Raw genomic sequence first — 20,389 nt, 5'->3', positions numbered from 1 at the left:
TATGCATGAATGTGTGAGAGCACATATGAGGCCATCAGAGGACAACCTTTCTGGAGTTGGTTCATGTAGTATTTTCTTTGTTAAAGACAGAGTCTCTCACTAGCCTGGAGCTCACAAAGTGAGCTAGGCCATGTTTCCACCTTCATAGCACTGTGATTGCAGGTGTGTGCCATCATGTGTTTTGTGTTTCATGCTGGGGTTTGAACTCGGGATCTCATGCTTCCAGCACAAGCACTTGACTGACTGAGCCATGTCCCCTGCCCCTCTGCTCCTGCCTTTTGACATTCTTTTCCTTCTATGCATAATTGAAATGTGCGAAGTGTTCTAGTTCATCTCATCCTGTCCATCTGTCTGTGTTTGGCGTTACAGGCTATTTCCAAGTCCCCTTTATGAAGGTAACAGAAGCTTAAGAATGCTTCTCGCCTTCAAAGTTTTGTGGCTTGCACCGGTTAGTCACCCTGTGAGAGTCACCGTGTGAGAGCCACCCGTCTGCCCTTCCCACTTCTGTCTTCATGTGAGCCTCAGAGTCTGTCACCGGGCTGGCTTTTGTACCCCACCCCCGCCCCTGCCATGTTCTCTTACCATGTTTCTCCTCTGCTCCTCTGTTCTGTTTCTCATCTCCAAAGATAGACAGTTGACCAGTGGGACATTAGTTATAGCTAGGAAAGGATAAGAGGAAGGCACACTTGTTTCTTTTTGGTTTTTCATTTTGCCGGAGACCGAAGGAAGGTGTCAGAGTAGAGAGGCATCTGCAGACAGAAGGAAGCAGAATCAAGAGGACAGGGGCCTCTGCCGTTCATCTGGACTGAAGATGGTAGAACAAAACAAAACAAAACAAAACAACAACAAAACAAAAACAAAAACAAAAAAAACCCCAAACCCTAAGAAAGACAAAAAAAAAAAAAAAAAAAAAGAAAAAAAAAAAAGGTTTTTCTTCTTTTTTTGGTAGGAAGGAAGTGTACACATGAAGATTCTGGGGCATGATGGCCTGGCTAACTCCCTGGCTGTCCTTGTGGGTGTGGCTGAAGATGAGAGTCAGTTGTGTTTACATAGGAAAGGTCTTAATTTCCTTTAAAGGAGTTTGATTTTTTTTTTTTTTGTCAGAAATATATGTCATAAGAACTATTTAGGTCATATGGACTCCAAATTGTCAGCATGAGCACAGGAGATGGAGCAAGATCCATGAGGCAAAGAGCCCTTCCCTGGGGCTTGTGGGTCAGTCTTGGAATTTGTTGCTTGGTAAGTGCATAACCCAGGAGCCGTCTGTCCATTGAGTCAGCCTCTTCCCTCCACATCCAAACACACAGACGCTATTTATGGGGATGGTGAGTGATGGACCAATGGCAAATGTCTCCACTCGCTTGCTTTTTGAAAAACAACAAATGTGGAGATAAATAAAACCCAATTCCATTCCAAAATTAAGGGACAGAAAATCTGAGTCACACGAGAGATATCCAAGTACTATTTCTGTAGGGAGCCCCTGCGGACCAGCCAGATGGTGTGGGTATAGAGACACAAGGCAGGTGAATGCGGATTGTCCTGTCTTCTTCTTCTCCTTCTTGACAGCAGTGACGCCATCTTGTCACTCACCTTCCTGCCTCCTCTGTACCCGAGGCCATGCTGTGGCATCTTAAGTGTGTATTTCAGATACTAGCCTGGGATCATGGAGGGAGGTAGAGATTTTTCACATATGAAAAAAAAATGGCATCAGTGTTTTTTTTTTTTTCTCCTTGGGAGACAGGGTGTTAAAGTAACTTCTTGAACCTCTTACTACCTGCCCAGCCCTGAAAAACAAAAACCACCCCTGGGTAGATGCCTAACTCCCCCCCGAGTATTTTAGATCATTGCTTCCTTTATCCAGCTTGAGAAGATGGGTGCCTTGGGCTCCTCTGTTATTTGTCCTTTGTTATTTGAATTGAATAAAGACCTTCTTTGGGAGATATTTTTCTTTAGCTCTTGACTCACGCAATCCATATCCCGTTGTCCATCTTGGATGGGACACACTGGTCGGTCGTGGGAGGCATTCAGAATTACGGCTGGGGTGGAGTCTTCCAGATGTACTCTAGACAAATGAGTTCTGGGGGAAGTGTCAGAATGACCACCCCAGAACCACTTGATGTGATGCCAGGGGCACCAGGGCCGAGGTCTGCACCCTGTCTCTGCTTCTGGTTAGTGGGGGCTGGATTGGGGATGAGCAAGTGCCGTCATGTCTGCCCCTGAACTACAGAATTCCTCTTGAACTTTGCTGGGTGTTCCTTGTCCGTAAACTGAAGAAGTGTGTGTGGGTCATGGGCTCTCTTCAGCGTCTGTGAGGTTAAAGAAAACTATTTTACAAAAAGGGTCAGAGAATGAAAATGTCGAAAAGTCATTAGTGTGTTTTGCTAGTTCTCTGTTTTATGGCAGGCTGCTTTTTCTTTTCTTTCTTTCTTTCTTGAAACACTGGACCAGCTCCTGCTGGGTGAGTAAACTATGTGTTGGGTAAGATTCTTTCGACTATAAAATATATTGTACCTTCAGAAATACTGGCGTTTATTCCAGGGATAAAAATAGGATTCTTTCTTCTATTTGTAAAGAAGAAAGTGGTATTGAAAGAGGTGAGACTACGAGAAGGTCAATGAAAGATCAAACCAATGTCACATTCTCGGATGTGGTCTTTTTAAATGTATTGAATTTTCAAAAAATTATAAAAATAAACGTTTAAAAACTGTATTTTTAAAAAGGGCCCATCACAACAGTAGTGTGGCTGGTGAGGCAAGATTGATGGTGAGTCCTAGGAGATCGGTGTTGCAGTTCTTTTTATTGTAGTTGTTTGAGTGTATCTGTGGTATGTGTGTATGTTTGTATATATGTGTGCATGTGTATGACAGTGTGCAAATGCAAGTGTGCAAATGCAAGCGTGTGCACTTGTGTGTGGAGACCTGAGGTTGGTTTTGGGTGTTTTCTTTTCTTTCTTTTTTTTTTTTTTTTTTTTTTTTGGTTTTTCGAGACAGGGTTTCTCTGTGTAGCTTTGCGCCTTTCCTGGAACTCGCTTTGTAGACCAGGCTGGCCTCGAACTCACAGAGATCCACCTGGCTCTGCCTCCTGAGTGCTGGGATTAAAGGCGTGCGCCACCACTGCCTGGCGGTAGGTTTGGGTGTTTTCTTGACTGTGCTCTATTTTTTTGAGGCAGGGTCTTTCCCTACAACCAGAGCTTGTAGATTCGGGCTTCTCTAGTCAGTTTGCCTTGAGGATTCTTTGTCTGTCCCTTACAAGTACTGAGATTACAGGTGGGCTAAAATACCCAGCTGGATTTTATCTGGGTTCTGGGCATCAGAACACAAGTCCTTACTCTTGCTGGGCTGAGCCAGCTCCCTTATTTCTTGACTCAAAGTAGAACAAAGATTGAATGCACGAGGTAGGAAATTAGACCTTATCTACGTGGAAGTAGGGGGTGAAGTCTTGCATCTTCACGGACGTGCTTTTGGCTAGTCTTAGAACCAAAGTGTCTTTGTCTTTGGGGGTAAATTTTATCACTGACTGCCTCCCTAAGAGTTGTCACATCTGGACGATGATGTGCTAACAGTGAATGAGTCCTTAGTAAATCAGAAATACATGAAGATTCAAACATCTCACCGGCTCCAGCTTTTATCTTTGAATATAAGGGATTTTCTGTTATATGTCAGTACGATTTTTTTTTTTTTTGCACAACATGTTGTGAAATTTTGTTAGCAAAAATTGTTTTTCTTTTGAAAACGTGCTGAGAAATTCTATTTCCTGTTGCCTAGCTCATTATTTCCTTTGGTTTATTTAATTGAAAGATTGTTTTACTTAAATCATTAGCCATTTTGGTAATGTTTTAGGGAAAATGTTTTGTGCTAACTGCAGAATTTGCAAGCCATAATGGCCCCTGCTTTCTCTTGCTCTGACGTGCTAGTAATTAAAATTTTCTCTAGACAAGTGTATATATAGCAAATACATTATAAGGCTAAAGTTTTCACAGGTATGTCCTGTAATTCCCCACAGATAAATATTAATATTTACTTAATTTCTCGTCAGTAAGGTCCTTTTTTTATTTCATTAATACTTAAGTACTTGGTGTGAGATGCTTATTTTCATGATGGTTATATTCTTAAGGTATTAATAAAAAGAAACTTGCATTAAATAGAAAATGAAATGCAAACTACAATCAGGCAATGTGGGGGTGATATGACAATTTAATCTTGGGTTGCAATGAGGGGACTCCCTGATAATATGACAGGAGAAGGCTTGAAGAATATGAGAGAAAAAGCTCTGAGTGTCCAGAGAAGGCCCCTCCAGCCGAGGGGACAAGTACCAAGATTGGAGACAGGACTGTGTACGTGTTTGAGGAACGGCGAGAAAGCCAGAGTGGAGGGTGGGGCAGAGTTGTGGTCTTGGAAGTCTTGGGTGCCTCCAAAGGTCTTGGTAAGGCCTTTGGCGTCTGTCTTGGTTGAAGTGGGAAGCCATGGAAGGGAGGAGAGCCATGCTTGACTGTTACTCTTAAGAAAGGGTACACTGGATGCTGTGAGGAGAGTAAGCTGTGGGAGGGGATGGTGGGAAACAGAGTCCAGATAGGAAAGAGCTGAAATAATCTAGACAGAGTGATGGGGCATTGCAGCAGGCCGTTACCAGGGACCTGAGGAGAAGCTGCTGCTTTCTGAAATATAACTAATGAACAGAATTTGTTGTTGTATTGCTGTCAGATGGTAGGGGAAGAAAGAACCAGACTAGAATTAGGGAAGAAAGTGTAATTCTGGATATGTTTTGTTTGACTAGTAATGGGTACCTAGCAGAGTATGTAGTTAGATTGTGTGTGTGTGTGTGTGTATTTCTATATATACACATCAGTTTATATCTGCACATACATATTTATAGCACTTCCCATATGAATATGAATAAACACATATCTACAAGATTAAGGTGTTATTGGCTACTGTTACATGTTACTCCACAGAAATTTATAGAGGGTGTTTAAGTGCACAAAACAAGGCAGGATAGCGTCATCTGTGAATGTAGTATAATGAAGATAAGGCTATAAACACTGAGCTCTGAGCATGTCCCATGAGCTGAATCGTGAGAATTAGCAGGGAGAAAGTCCAGGAAAGGAGCCGACCTTAAGAGATTACGGTACCTTAGAAGACAAATGAGGAATTTATGTCACAAGGCAGGGTGCTATAGTGTGCCATATATTGTGGAAGTTGGAACAAGAGAGACCAGAGGGTTTGGTTGCATTTGACAATCAATAATCCATCAATAATATTTCTAAAGACAGGTATCATGAAGCGTGGACGGCAAAAGCCTGGTTGGTTTCAGCAAACTGAAGAGGAAAGGGTAGGAAGTTAGGGGATGGCTTTCGTATGCAAGGGGACAACGTGACGGACTGCTGTGTGATGTGGTTAAGGTTTTCCCTGTGTGTAAGCAGAGAGCAGAGGGGAGAAGCAGCAGACTGGACATGGCCAGGTGGCCGGGACTAGGGAAGCAGGAGAGAACAGTAGAGTTAGTGAGATAGCAAGAGAGATAGGGAACAGAGCAGAGCCAGAGGCGGGGGAGGAGAGATAGGAAAGAGTAAGTACAAGGAGGAGAGAGTAAGTACAGTGATAATAGCCCCATTGTAAGAAGGATGAGTAGCTGGGGCGAGAGAAGCCTGTGAGCTGGAGAGAGTTTAGGGTAGGGGAGGAGGTGAGCAGGGCTGGGATGCTATTGTGGATTTTAAAATGTATAAAGGTACTTGTGCTTCGGAGGAAGCCTAGAGGCCAGCATGGGCTTTGATACACCACAAGTGTAGCCATTGGTCCTTTCTGGCCAGAGGTAAGAGAAATGACTCTTTCTGGCGGGTGGAACCAGATTCACAAGTTCCTGCAGAATACTGGCGTTTATCTAGCCACCAGAAATCCTGTAGTCCAGGTTGAGCTGGACCTAGACTCAATATTGGACTGAGTCAATGGTCCTGCTTTTTTGGGGGGAGGAATAGGGCACCCTTTGGACCTGACAGTTTTGTGATGAGGAGGGAAGAAAAGTGGAGCATCATCTGGAATGGAGCAGAATAGCATAGAATTATGGAAATATGAAACCACACAGCATGACTGTGTGCTAATGAGGATGCATGGAGAAGTCTCTGAGAAGGCGGAATGGACGGGACCTTGGGTGGGCTAACGTTCTTCATCAGGAAAAAGGCCAGGCAGCCCTATCTGCAGAGGTCACATGATGAGTATGAGAGTCAGACAGTAAGTGAGGTCATAATGAGAGGATGAGATTCATAGCTGCTGCACATCTCAAACGGGCCATTTACATTTGTATTTTAAAACACTACATGCATTTGACCCCTGCATTGCGTGTGCTCGAAAGCTCACGTATATGTATATGTGTGAGTGTGCGTGGCGGACAGAGGTCAACATCAGGAGCCATTCGACTTACTTTCTGAGATAGGGTCTCTCACTGGAGCCTAGAGCTAACCCATTTGGTTAGGCTGGCCAGCCAGTGAGCACAAGAGATCCTCCTGTCTCCATCCCTCCAGCTTAGGGATTACAAGATCAAAGGCGTACATCCCCATGCCCCATGCAGAGCCTTCTCTTTTTTAATGTGGATGCTGGGGCTGGCAGTCAGTCTTAATTTTCACAGTTTGCAATGAGCACTTCAGTCTTTTGCTTTTTGATAAGCATTATGTGTTTATTATTTTGCTGAATATAATTTTCTACTTCTCTCTTTGTCTTCGTAAGCAATTTTCATAAGTGTGTATAAATGTATATTTGTGTGCATGTAGTCAAGAGAAATACATAACCAACATGCTGTTCCCTCTATTACTACTACTACTACTACTACTACTATTATTATTATTATTATTTTGTTTTTGTTTTTCAAGACAGGGTCTCTCTGTGTAGCTTTGGAGCCTGTCCTGGATCTCTGTAGACCAGGCTGGCCTTGAACTCAGAGAGATCCGCCTGCCTCTGCCTCCTGAGTGCTGGGATTAAAGGCGTGGACCACCACTGTCCAGCTCCCTCTATTATTATTAAGGGAGAATTGGGAAGAGGGAGAAAGGTCAGCTGTCTTTGGAGTTTAATCACCTGTGTAGCAAGGAGGTCCCGCCCAAACTCACAGTAGACATCCCAACTGACATTCCTTTTGGGAGGGTTTTTCCAGTATTACCCGGTGAGGGGATGGATCTGATGTTAATTGGTCATTTCCACCTTGTTTGAAGAAGTAGAGCACTCTGTGGGCATTGTTTTAATAATCTAGAAGAAGTTAAATTTGGAGCCAAATGGTAAAGCCCTGTTGGGCTAAGAGCATTGAATACTCCTAAGATTTGTCCTTCAAAGAATTCTTGGCCTCGGGGCAAGTGATGAATTACAAGCAGGAGCATGACCTGTTGGCTCAGTCTCTCTGTCAGTGAGAAGAGAGGATGTGTTACCTATGTTGACTCGGCTCGTGTGTTTCTTTCCGTGGGCCTCAGTTATGGCAGGATGATGGTTTTTCATCTGAGAGGCTGCCTCTCACGGCCATTGCCTGAGCTCGCCGGTCCTTACTGTTTAAGTTGGATGAGCGCTGACATGCTATACCAGCATTCTGGGTGACTGCTAAGGAGACCGTATTTGTTCATGACATCTGAAGTGAGGCTTGAACTCGTTTTATTTATTTCTCTGGCTGCCTCGGCTTTTGGTCACATCTTGATCCGATGATTGAAAGATGGCAACCGTCCTCTTTTCTAGGCCCAGTCTGTTGGTTAGAAACAATTTCTATAGTTTTGAATGTTCTCTTTGGGTAGCGATTGAGCAGCACCAATGAACTCCCTCCCCCACCTCCTTTAATATAAATCTTGGGAGGGTATTGGGCTTGGCTTCCATGACACTTGCACTTCACTCTGACCGTCTGTGCTTCGCCCCGAGCCTCTTCTTGGAGGTTTAACTTCACACAGGGTCTGGCAGAGGCTGCAGACAGGATGTTGACTCTCCAGTGTCTTTGACTGACTGACTAGGAGGCCCTGTGGAGGTGCAGCATGGCTCCAGGCAATCTCCACTCTTAGCCAAAGCCTCTAAAACTCAAGGTCTTAAAGGGCTTGCTAAAGATTTCTGGGGCCGATTTACCTACAAGATCTTTTGAAAATTACACTTATTTTCTCTCAGACAGAACAAACGCAAAAGCTGTCCAAGTGAGCTCTCTGCTGACTCCTGGCTGGTCCCCCTTTGTGCTTCTCAGATTTATTAGACCTCCTCAACCAGGACATGCTTCTCAGCAGGGCCGTTGACCACTGTTAGCCTTGGACTTACATTATGAAGCAAGGCCTTAGACAGAAATTGACCTCCAGCAACCTGTGAGTCCCAGTCCTGTGAGGGACTCAGCAGTCATCCTTGTCAGCTCCAAGTCACTTTATTTATTTAACATTTGCTGACAACTGGGTACAAGGCACAGGGGTCCTTTTAGTAGTAGTAGTAGTAGTTGTAGACGTCTGATATGAGCATGTCTCCGATAGCCCAGTGACTTTTAGAGGACAGGTCATATCCATGGTTAGTGACATCCTGCTGGACTCTTGGGTGGTGACTAGTCTGACCTTTTATTCCTCACATCTGAGGAATCTGAAGCCCTGAACAGTGGACCACAGTTTTGTGCACTTTCAAACGCAAAATCATTCCTTAGGTAGGTAGAAATGCTTTTAGGATACTGGGATGGAGACATGTATATTTTTGAATCCACTCATTGTTTATTGAGATCCTGGTAGGAATCCGAGTAACTGGTGAGTGTCAACATATTTTCCCCCTCCAATTCTGATTTTGGAGAGTTTCGCGTAGGAACCTCAAACTCATCAGCAACAGAGGCTTAAATGCTTCGTGATGAGACAAAAGGACCCACCAGGAATACAGGTGTCTCGTTTAGACTTAAACTCTAGCAGAATGCTTGCAAAACACAATGGGAAATATGAATAACCATGTATCTTCTGCTTTATGACAGTGTGAGCACTGTAAAAATCAGGATTAAGTCACATGAAACCGTCTCTGCCTTTTGAAAGTCCAGATGATTCCAGGCCAAAATGTATTTTTTTGGCAAAGAGCTATAAATTTTTAAAACAATAGGCTGGGAGGCCCTCCAGTGCTTCTGAAATGACTACTGTAGCTCTGAGGTGTGGCTGGGCTCAGGATTAAACACTTGCTTTCTTTGGATGTCTCAGTTCACATAAGCAAGCTTAATTTAGGTAACTGGGCATCCGCCTAGCAGTTGCTGATGCTACAAGAGAATGCCAGAGACATGAGAGTTGGCACAGGGCTTTTGATTTCATTACTGTACCATGAGCCAGAAGAAATAGAAATTTATATTCGTCTGAAGAGAGAAGACCCCCCCCCCCCACTTCAGCTTGTACACACAAAGTATCCTCAGGATATTTGGAAGCATGGTCTAACAACATTGAACCTATGCTGATGTGTTTGTGTTACTGTTTAAAAAAAAAAAAAAGCTGGAAGAATTTTGTTCGGCCGCCATCAGTATTTCATTGCATGGTTTGGGATTTCTAAGGTAGATGCCCAGATAATTAGAAATATCCCCGTGAGTAGTTAAAGCTGTGGGCAGCTTGAAATAAAGTTTTACTGGGATACAGCCACGCTCACCACTTGCGTGCCGCTTTTAAAAAGTTTTATATGTCTGTATCTGTGTGAGAGGGGAGGCGGGTGGCTAGGAAGGATAGACAGGGCCGTCCGATCCCTTGGAGCTAGAGTTAGAGGTGTTTGGTGGGCTGCCCAACATGGATCCTGGGATCCAAACCCCAGCCCTCGGGGTAGCGCAGCAAGCGAGCTCTGAGCCATCTTTCCAGGCCTCCACACGGCTCAGTACAGGTGCATCCGGGTTACGGCAGCAGAGCCCAATAGTTCCAATGGTGTCCTTTGGCCTGCATTCCTAAAATAGTTACCGTCTAGTCTTCAATAGACAGTGAGCGTCTGCCTTCAGTCCTGATAGCAGCTTCTTATACGATGCCATTTTTTGGAGGATGCTGGAAGCCTTGTTTGCAAGTAAAATACCTTTTCATTAAACCAATTCCCTCCTTTCTTCCCTTTTCTCTTTCCATCTTCCCTTCCCTCTCTCCCTCCCCTCCCTTCCTCTCTCCCTCCCTCCCTCCTCCCTTCCTCTTTCCACTCTTCTTCCTTTCTTTAGTTCCTTTTTTTTTTTCTTAAGATAGGGTCTGGCCATGTATATTAGCTGGCCTGGGACTTACCAGGTAGAACAACCTGGCCTTGAATTAGCAACAATCTTCCTGCCTCAGTTTCCCAATATATGTCCTGATGCCTGGCTTAAACACCTGTCTCGACTTCTAGTGTTAGAACCCCTAGGGAAGGAAAAACTTCCTTAGAAACCATTTGAAAAGAACTGAGGGGCTTTTTTTTTTTTTTCTTCCGAGAAATCCTATGAAGCAGGCCAATGCAGCTGATGGCTTCTAACGCTTTTAACTTCGGCTTTGTGATGATGTGGCAGCTGGCTTGGAGCCTTTGAAGGGCCGCCATGTGGAAGAGGCATTGGGTTTGTGAGACAGGGAAACCTTTATCAGGACTAATAAGTTCCTGCAGGAACGCATTTAGTTTAGAAATCACCCTGTACCTAGGACGGGATTCGTGATGATGAGTGCCCTGTCGTGAGACATGTCCAGATAAAGCCCAAAGAACTATTTGGTACTTATAATCCAATCAGTGAATGAGAGATTACTGTGTAGGGAAAGCCTCTGAGGGTCCCACTCTAACTTTGAAATTGTAATGGATTCTCTGGTTAAAATTTGGTTTCTAAGCTCAGGTTTGAGCCACACTTTAATTTATTGTGGGTCTCTAGAGGCATACTGGATGATTTCTCTGAAAATACAATTGTCGTCAGGCTAAAGGAGTCCAGAGGTGGGGCAGGAGTGAGGCTGGATAGGCCAGGCAGGCCCTGCTCCCCTTTGGAAATTCTGTGAAGACTGTGGCAGGGATAAAGACGCTGTTTCTCAGAAGACTTAAACTGTCCCTGTTATCAGTGATTGTCAGCATCTCTACTCAGTGCTTCAGGGCTGGGAAAGAGGAAGGACCCAAATGAAGGTCTATCACATGCAAAGAGAAGTCAAAACAGGGCAGTATAGTCTACAGTGTCGATTGAGATCTAGCTGTGAAGAACAGGCATGCTGAGGTCATGTAATCTCAGTATAATTGTGCTGTGTTGTAATGAGCAGCCATAGACAGGGAGTGCATCTGTGTGTTCCAATAAAACTTTATTGAAAACAAAACAAAACAAAACAAAACCAAGCCAAAGTGGGTCAGGTTTGGCTCCACGTGGAGACTTGGAAAGTTATGATTGGCTAGAAAATATCAGTTTCAGTTCTTTCGTGTTTTAGAGAATTGGTGACATGGAATGTTCAGAGTCACATGAAAACTGAGCCAGGATCCAAAGCCACAGTGCATTTTTTGGCTCAGTGCCGAATTGTGCGCCACGGTACTACCTCCGCCGGCCTGTCAGATTATAGCATGGGGCTTTCAGGAAAGTACCTTGTGAATGACAGAATTTCCTCTTCAGGTGGTCTGTGTACAGTGACGGCGAGAGCTCAGGCTGTTTTAACAGAGGCGATACTTCTGTCCCCATGACTGGTCCCAACTTCCTCTTCGATGGGCCCCGTCCGTACCTAGGAAAACACAATCTAGGTCGTAGGAATTCGTATGGACCAATGATGCCCAGGCGTTGTGAGAAAGAGATGGTCTCCCACAGCTGCGTCATAGGATGTGATCACTTGAGCCGAAAGTGCCAGGAGATTTGAGACAGATGTTTTCAGACATGCCGCATGCCTGAGACATTTCCAGGGGTCGGGCTGCAAAGAGTGACTTCATAAGTGGAGAAACAGGGAAAGTATGCGAGCTGAGGACACAGGAGTTTATTCAGCCCTAGGTGAGGGGGGCCAACCCCCTTCGCGTTACATCTGCCCCGTCGGGGTTGGCTCTTTAATCTGCCTTGCCCTGGATGTTGCTCTTTGTCTGCCCGTGAATAAAGTGCAGCATTGTGGTTAGTAATCCCACTCCAGTGACTCGCTTCAAATGTGGTTTTGGAGTGCATCCCGGAGTTCTGTTTGTTAAGCTTCCTACTCCTGTTTCAGAGACACCACTGGATAGAGAGAGAGAGCGAGAGAGAGAGCGCGGCAAGCAGAACAGGCTTCCCTCTGCCTGAAACCTGTCGGGCTGTGGGCTCTCTCTTCCCCCTCTCTTGCCCCTTTTCTTTTTCTTTTTCTTTTCTTTCCTTCTTTCTTTTTTTTTTTTAACATTGAAAATTTTTCCAAGGCAAGTTCATGGCTCCTCAGCTGACGCGTCTCTTGTTCTTTTTCTGTCTGCCTCTGCTCCTAGTGAGTAACCACACTGGTCGCATCAAGGTGGTCTTTACTCCGAGCATCTGTAAAGTGACCTGCACCAAGGGTAACTGTCAGAACAGCTGCCAGAAGGGGAATACCACGACTCTCATTAGTGAGAACGGCCATGCAGCCGACACCCTGACAGCCACGAACTTCCGAGTGGGTGAGTTCCTCCGTGGTCCCTAACTGTCCTTATCTCCCCCCCCCCCCCCCGTCATTTTATGAGGTGATAGCACCTGGACACCCTTCCATTCACATGGCTCTCTCTGCTTGAACAGGTTTCTCTCTCTGAAGATGAATGTGTTTCTTTTACGAGGTCTTTTAACGTTGCTTTTTGGAATACTTCTTTTTTTTTTTTTTTCAGCTTGATTTTTTTGGCTTCTTGGGGAAATGGCAACTAGAATATTTCCCTTTATGGCTTAGCATCTCCCCAGCTGTGCAGTGATGGGAAGGTACAGAGTAGAGCAGACCAGGCTGAGTTTCTAGGTGAGACCCGAATGCCTAACGTGTATTGCTTAGCTTCGGGGTTTTATCAGCTTATTGATAAATTGGGTTTGGATTAGATTTGACTCCTATAAACCCGGGACATTGTAATGAAATTAAAAGTCATCATGTCATAAATACTGGGGCTCCTAATTCTTTTTTTCTCTAAAAACTGTCAAAATCTGGACTTTGGTGTAGGAAGGGATGTAGCCCTGTTTCTCCTGCCACGTGTCTGCTCTGTATCACGAGACAGAATTATAGATTGATGTATAAGATGAATTTGCACAAGAGAGACTAGTGGATTGCTGTCAGCCCACAAAAACTTTAAATATAAACTAGTAGTTACTGACTGCATAAACGGGATTTTTTTTTTGCCTCTTTTAAGATTCTGTTTCTTTTCTGCATTTTTGTAAGCGGAGAAAGCATTGCGGTCTCCTGAAACCTGTCATAGTGCCATGCCATCGTGCAATACAGTATTTTTGTCACTCAAAAAAAAAAAAAAAGAGCCTTTTATTATTTTTTTGACCAATTATGGCTTGCCATGTGTACTCAAATAATCCAGACACCCATGTTACTTTCTGAGTTACTCACAAGAATAACCAAAATGTCAGACAGATAATAACACTGGCTAGATCTGCTCTTTTTATGGAATATGCTGTTTAGTCTTGGGAGTGTGTGTCTGAGGCGTGCAGCAATGGGATGCTATTTCAAACTGATTTCCCTCAAGACGAAGCGTGAAGGGCAGCCTGAAGCCCTTCCTGGGGCTTTGGCTAGTCGGTTACACCGTGGAAACTCTAAATGAGGCTGCAGTGGTGTTACTGATCATCTGTAGTTGGAAAAATAACATATGCCCATGGATATGATTGAATAGGGTATTGTCCTTTTCCTGGCTGGGACTGGGGTACTTGAGAAAGTTTTAAGGAGGATTTAGCCATTATATGCCAAGTAGTGGTACACAGTACTTAGCAGGCCAGGGAGCCAAGTCTCAGGTGAAGTGTACTCAACTGATTGATGATCAGGTAAATAGAGGGGAGTCTTGGTTCCGTTTCTGTCCAGGAATTCCACTGGGCATGCCATTTAGGATTTTGAGGACTCACTTTTTCTCATCCCTAAAATAAATGGGACTATATATATGTGTGTGTGTGTGTGTGTGTGTGTGTGTGTGTGTGTGTGTGTGAGATAAAATGACTCCTACTGCAGACTCACCTCCTCAGTCGTCTTACGGCTTTTAAAATCAGCAGTAAATAGTGTTACATTATGGCTTTTCCTTTTTCTATAAACAAGGAGAGGAAGGGAGAAAGCAGTTCCGGACAGGAGATGCTGGACTTTGGTGCTTTTCTCTCTCTCATTTCGTTTTTCCTAGCAGGAGTCCTTCCTCACTGCTCAATCTCCATCATCATCATCATTGGTGTTGTCCGCACTTCCCGGCACTTACGGCAAATGTTTACAGTAGCAATGACGGAGTAATTGAATGGGTAGATTTTTTTTTTTTTTCCTGGCTTGCGGCGTATTCATTTTGAAACTAAATATTTGAAGGCATTGGGAAACAGAGGAAGTCTGGTTGTTAACGCACGCCACACACTTTCCTTTTTGGCGGTTGCCCAGTTGTTTAGGGGCAGATTACACATAGCTCATTCAGAATACAATGGACGGAATGGTTGGTCGCACGAGCAGTTCAGAATCAGCCCTGAGCCCTCCGTGAAAGGATCGGCATTCCCACTTAGCTTTTCAAAAGTTTAAGTACAGTTTAAAGATTTTTGGAAACTCTGTTCACAATGAGTAGCTTCACAATGGAGACCATGAGGAACTTTTCATTTCTCTCCAATGTTATTTTATTATGTTTCAGCTCAAATATTAGAGGGCTTGAGGGGCATGTTTTGTAATTTGTCTTTATTGAAAAGAGATGGCTTAGCAAACTTGTAAAGTGTGATCCTTCAACAACACAGAAAGACTAAAAGATTCATTTGTGTGCTTTGGTCTTTTTGGACTTTATTGGTGTAATATAATTTTATTATTAATAAAGAGTAGTTTTCTGACTTATTTTCTCCCCCTGTGTACTTTTGTATAAGGTCGTACACATTTTGACAGATAAGACATCTGTATGGAAAACAGTACAATTTGCAGAAAATTCAGATGCTCGTAACTTGCTAACAACTGGTCTGGGCTTGCTATATTTAAGGGTACTAAAAGGGTTGGCCTGGCGTGCTTCTCTGAGGAAGGCCAGACAGTACAGTTCAGTATTCGTGGGCCCTGTGGCCTCTGGCATAGTGCTCCCTTCTGCTGCTGGATAGGGATGCAGCTGGAGACAGTCTATAGCAGAGCAGATGCTGTGGTCCATGGCAGTTGGTATGTAGCACTTGTCTTAAGTTCAGGTTTACAACATATCTTTGAAGGGAGTGGTGCTAATCTCACCGCCACTCAATTGCTGCAGTGAGGAAGTAGGCACAGAGGGTGAAGTGAGCTGGACCTAGACACACAACCAGTTGCCTGGCAAAAAGTGGAATAATCCCCTTTACGTCATTGGCGTACTTAGCTTCCCTGGAGTCTGACTTCAGTGCATCAGAGGGACACCTTGAAGAACCTCATGGCATTGGAACATGTAGAAAGACTGAAGACAGAGGTGGTGGGGTGGGCTGGGGGGGTGTGGAGAGGGAGGGGGAGGGAGAATATATAGATTAAGGAAGGAGCGAGATGGGGAATATATGAATTAACTGACCCTAGTACTTAAGGCTCCAGATCCTGACTTCATTATAGTCAAGCTCTGGTTCTATACTCTCTCTGGTCCCAAGTTACCCCACCTGCCCGGAGGCAGTCACTAATAGATGTACAGCGATTGCTCTGTAGCGGGCTATGGATCTGGATCTCTTCTTTATTCCGGCTACCTCTGGGTTGGCCGTCTGTGCTGTACTGACGACGTGTTGGGCTGGCGGATGTGAGAGGCAGCAGGTATTTCTCTCCTGAGCTGGTGATGACTAAGCCTAATCATCTCTGCCCTTGAATATTCGGTGGGAGAATCAGGAAGTAGAATTTCTACTCAGTGAGACTTTCAAAGTGAGGCCTCTGGGCCGGGGCTGTAGTTCAACGGCAGAATTCTTCTTGCTTAGAATGCACAAGGCCCCCCTACCCAAAAGAAATAAATCCATAAAAAATTTTGTAAGGGAAAGAGCGAGGCCCCTGTGAAGGTGATTTTCAAGGGATGTAGTACTTCTCTGGCATAAACTCCCCACGTGCGTGGTAATAATGAGACGGAGTGTAGCAGACTTACGTCGAGTTCTGTTGTCTATAAAGCAGATTTCTAATCATTCCGATTTGTTTCCAGTGAGAGCAGTTTGGTCTCTGCTTCCCTTGCTTCTCCAGTTCTTTCTTTTCAAAAATGAAAACTTACCTAAAGGTGGGTGGGGCCAACTTTTTCCGTTCAGTGCTGCTGTGTCAATGGCTTTTTAACCTTGTGTGTGCGTGCGTGCGTGCGTGCGTGTGTGTGTGTGTGTGTGTGTGTGTGTGTGTGTGTGTGTGTGTAAAATGAGAATCAGGTTTTTGTGAGTATGAGGAAAAAGGGGCTGAAGACTGGCTGGTGTCGCCAGCAGACTATCACAAACACTGCAGAGCTGCCCTTTGATGTGACTTATTAAGAGACGGGAAGAGTCGTGATAGAAACTGCTCTGCATCCTGTCATACCGCGCTGTTTCTCTCGAGTATGTAGAAGGGACTCTTGTCCCACAAATGCCCAGGAAGTAACTACAGAAACATATCTGATAGAAATTTAGAAACCACGCCTCCCATCTGTTATTTCATTTGAGAGAACGCAGTGGTGGCAGCCATAACCTGCCGATGTGAGAACCGGAGGCATCTGTGGCTTGACTGAAGGCAACTTTAAGTAACTTTTCTTGTGGTGTCTCGGTACCTCCAGCTCTCTCATGTTGCTTCCTCTGAGCAGGTATTAAATAATTATGCATAAAGCAGGAGGGTAGGTTTCACACGATGACCTATCCCGAGTTCTTTCCTCTGAGTGTGTATTAAGTGATGATGCATATAGCCAGGTCCTAGGTTTTTCATGATGAACAAACCATAAAGCTACTGCTCTAAGGAGGAGATGAAGGAGATGCACACAGAACCCTAAACCAAGGGAGATCACGCCAAGCAGGAGTCCGGAGAAGAGACGAGGTATCGCTTTCAACTGGCGGAGGATATTTGGAGAGGGAAGGTGTGTCCCTCCGTGTCTCTATGTAGTCCACCATGCTGTCTCCCCTCCTCAGCATATTGTCACACAGGGAATCGGTGCGTACCGACAGCTTGTTGACGGACACAGGCTGTGAAACTCTAAACATTGTAAAAGTCTTCATATAAAAACGAACGAGAGGCAAGGGGAATTGCTGGGGGAGGAAGAATGTTCCGGTTAAATTGGTGTGAAGACAAAACAGCAGGTGGTTCTGTGGAACCGGGAATAGTTTGTCTTAGCAATAATACATGACGGGTCTGACAGGAGAAGACGGATCGTGTCAAGGCCGTGGGGTGTCTCGCACTGCAAGCTTGGAGATTTGAACTTCGCTCTCTTCCCGCTCGCTCATGAAGTGCTTCAGAAAGGTGATGCCGATACCCTGTCCATCATGTTGAACAAGAGAAATAGACATGCTGTTTTCAGGAAAGAAGCTGGTGTTTTCGGAGGGTTGCTTTCTGAGTGAATGAATGGTCACCCCACCATTCTTCCATTCACCTCGTGCTCTGTGTTGGAAACCTCTCCATCTGTCTTAGAACTCATCTTCTAAAGACTGTACTTCAGGAAGGGGGGTGGGGTGAGCAACTCATGTTGCTGAATCCATTCTAGAGGTTCTCTTCCTGAGAAGGGAAGAAGATGACTGTCTCCGAAGCATTAAATAAACTGACATAACAGCTCAGGGTGGGGGAAACAGATTTTTTTTTTTTTTACCCCCTGGCAACCTTGTTCAAACCTGAGCCATTCACTCTCTGCCAGCTCTATTGTGTTGGCCTTCCGAAGCTCCTCCGTGAAAATGCCTCGGGGGCCATTCTGTTGAACTGGAGACTGTATTTTCTTCCCAATAAATTTTACAGAGATACCTTTGGGGTTTTAGAGGTGACTCATTACAACAGTTTACAAAAATAAATTAAAAATGGTTGCCTTTCATCTGGGCAATGTAGATTGCCTAGAAACTTGTCAAGGAAACCATTCCAAAATGTATTTATTACTGGCAGAGCATGGTCTTCCACACCTTTAATCCCAGCACTTGGGAGGCAGAGACAGGTGGATATCTGTGAGTTCAAGGCCAGCCTGGTCTACTTAAAAAAAATTCTAGGCCATCTCGGGCTACACAGTGAGCCCCTGTCTCGCAAAACAACTATATGTGTTGTTTTCTATCTATAATTATTTTATTTTTCTAACAATAGACACCATAATGTATAATATTTCCATCTTATAAATTGTGGAGTACCCTTAGAGGGCAAACCTTAATTCATTTAACATATGTGTGGAGTATGTATTAGGTATCAGGGATGAGTTTAGGCATCGGAGAAACAACAGTGAACAAAACAGGCACAGTCCTTCCTCCTCCCCCATGACATTAACGTGCATGTGATGTGACATATGATGTGGTTGCTGCATGGATGGACCTTGAGGACATTATGCTAAGTGAGGGAAACCAGTGACTAAAGGACAGGTTGCTTGTGCTTTGGCGTCCCTGAGGTGCCTGGAGTTGTCAGTTTCCTGGAGGCAGAAAGTACAACAGTGATTATTGCCAGGGGTGGTAGGGAGGGCAGAATGGAAAGTTTATTAATGGGGTTAGAGCTCTAGTTTTGCAAGATAAAGGCATTCTGGAGAAAGGACGCACAGCGATGGATTGTACTGAGATGTATTGGGTGCATGCTTCAGAATGACTAAGATTCTGCAGCTTATGTTGCAAGTTATCTTCCCATAAAAACACTATATCCATACATATGGGAGTGTGGATTGTATTAGGGAAGTTTTTTTGCTGCCATGAGAAGATACTGTGACTAAGGCAACCTATAGAAGAAAGAGTTTATTGGGACTTACAGTTTCAGAAGGTGAGTCCGTGGCCATCGTGTTCGGGAGCATGGCAGCCCGCAGGCAGGCATGGAGCTAGAGCAGTAGCTGAGAGCTTCCTTCTAGAAGACATTCAAGTGTGAAGCAGGGAGAGGCTAACTAGGAATGGCATGGGCTTTTGAAACCTCAAAGCCCACCCCAAGTAATACACCTCCTCCCACAAGGCCACACCTCCCAATCCTTCCTAAACAGTTCCACCAACTTGAGACCAAGTATTCAAATACATGAGTTGGGGGGGGGGGGGGCATTCTCATTCAAACCGCCACATATGATCTACTCTCTTTCTGTCTGCCTCTCTCTCTATTTTTCCTGCTATATTATATGCAGTTATAAAAAAAATCTATTGTAAGAGACGGTGTACATTAAATGCCAGGAAGTGATAAATATCCTGAAAGTAAAGAACAGAAAAAAGACAGAGAATGGAAGGGCTGAAAGCATGGGTTGCTGGTTTTGACGAGGTTTCTGCAGTGAGATGGCGTTTGAGCTCAGATCTCTGTCGAGCTCTGTGAGGGGACATTACTGATATTATGGTCTGCGTGAGCCTGCTTAAGTAAAATGAAAACAGTTAACATTTTCTCTCATGCAATGTATTTTGATTATATTCTTTCCTGTCTTTCACCTCCTAGATCCCTTTCACTTCCTACCCGCCCAACTTCATGTTCCTTCTCTTCCTTAAAAACAAACAAGCAAAACAAAGCAGGAAAAACAGCCCAAAACCCAAAATGTGTGCGTGTATGTGCACGCACACACACACATACACGCAACCTAACAACAACAACAAAAAACCTGGAAACTGAATATAAAGAAAATCAGTAGATTTAAAAATACAGTCCAACAAGCACACACACACACACACATACACACACACACAACCTAAACAACAACAACAACAACAAACCTGGAAACTGAAAATAATATAAAAGAAAATCAGTAAGATTTAAAAAATACCAGTCCAACAAGTACACACACACACACACACACACACACACACACACACACACACCCTAACAACAACAACAAACCTGGAAACTGAAAATAATAGAAAATCAGTAAGATTTTAAAAGTACCAGTTCAACAAGTATACACACACACACACACACACACACACACACACACACACACAAACCCATCACCACCACCACCACCAAAAAACCCTGGAAACTGAAAAGAAAAGAAAAGAAAAGGAAATCAGTAAGATTTTAAAATTACCAATACAATAAGTACAGACAGACAGATACACATACACATATACACACATATAGACACACACACACACACACACACACACACACACACACACACACACACACACGCACGCACGCACAAGGTGTCTGTTTGTATTGACTGGCTACTCCTGGGCATGAGGCCTACCCTGGAGCATGGTTGGTATACCCAGTGACACTCTATTGGAGAAAACTGATTTTCCATTTATAAATTTCCATTTATAAATTGCAAATAGCTTCTTGGTTAGAGATAGGACTTTCTGTCAACTTCACCTTTCAAGT

At 44.2% G+C, this 20,389-nt stretch overlaps 1 protein-coding gene across 1 annotated transcript in view; it reads left to right on the top strand.

Moving 5' to 3' along the window:
- The window catches only part of Ltbp1 (latent transforming growth factor beta binding protein 1), a 403,424-nt gene that overhangs the window by 167,364 nt on the left and 215,671 nt on the right, over positions 1 to 20,389 (top strand). Inside the window, 1 exon segment of the mRNA XM_028873448.2 lies at positions 12,324 to 12,491. Within this exon segment, the coding sequence (XP_028729281.1) occupies positions 12,324 to 12,491 (168 nt within the window).

This window comes from Peromyscus leucopus, chromosome 22, assembly GCF_004664715.2.
Source record: "Peromyscus leucopus breed LL Stock chromosome 22, UCI_PerLeu_2.1, whole genome shotgun sequence".
NCBI classification, from domain to species: domain Eukaryota; kingdom Metazoa; phylum Chordata; class Mammalia; order Rodentia; family Cricetidae; genus Peromyscus; species Peromyscus leucopus.
Note: the sequence above shows the minus strand (reverse complement) of the source record. Positions and strands in the feature narration are given on the sequence as shown.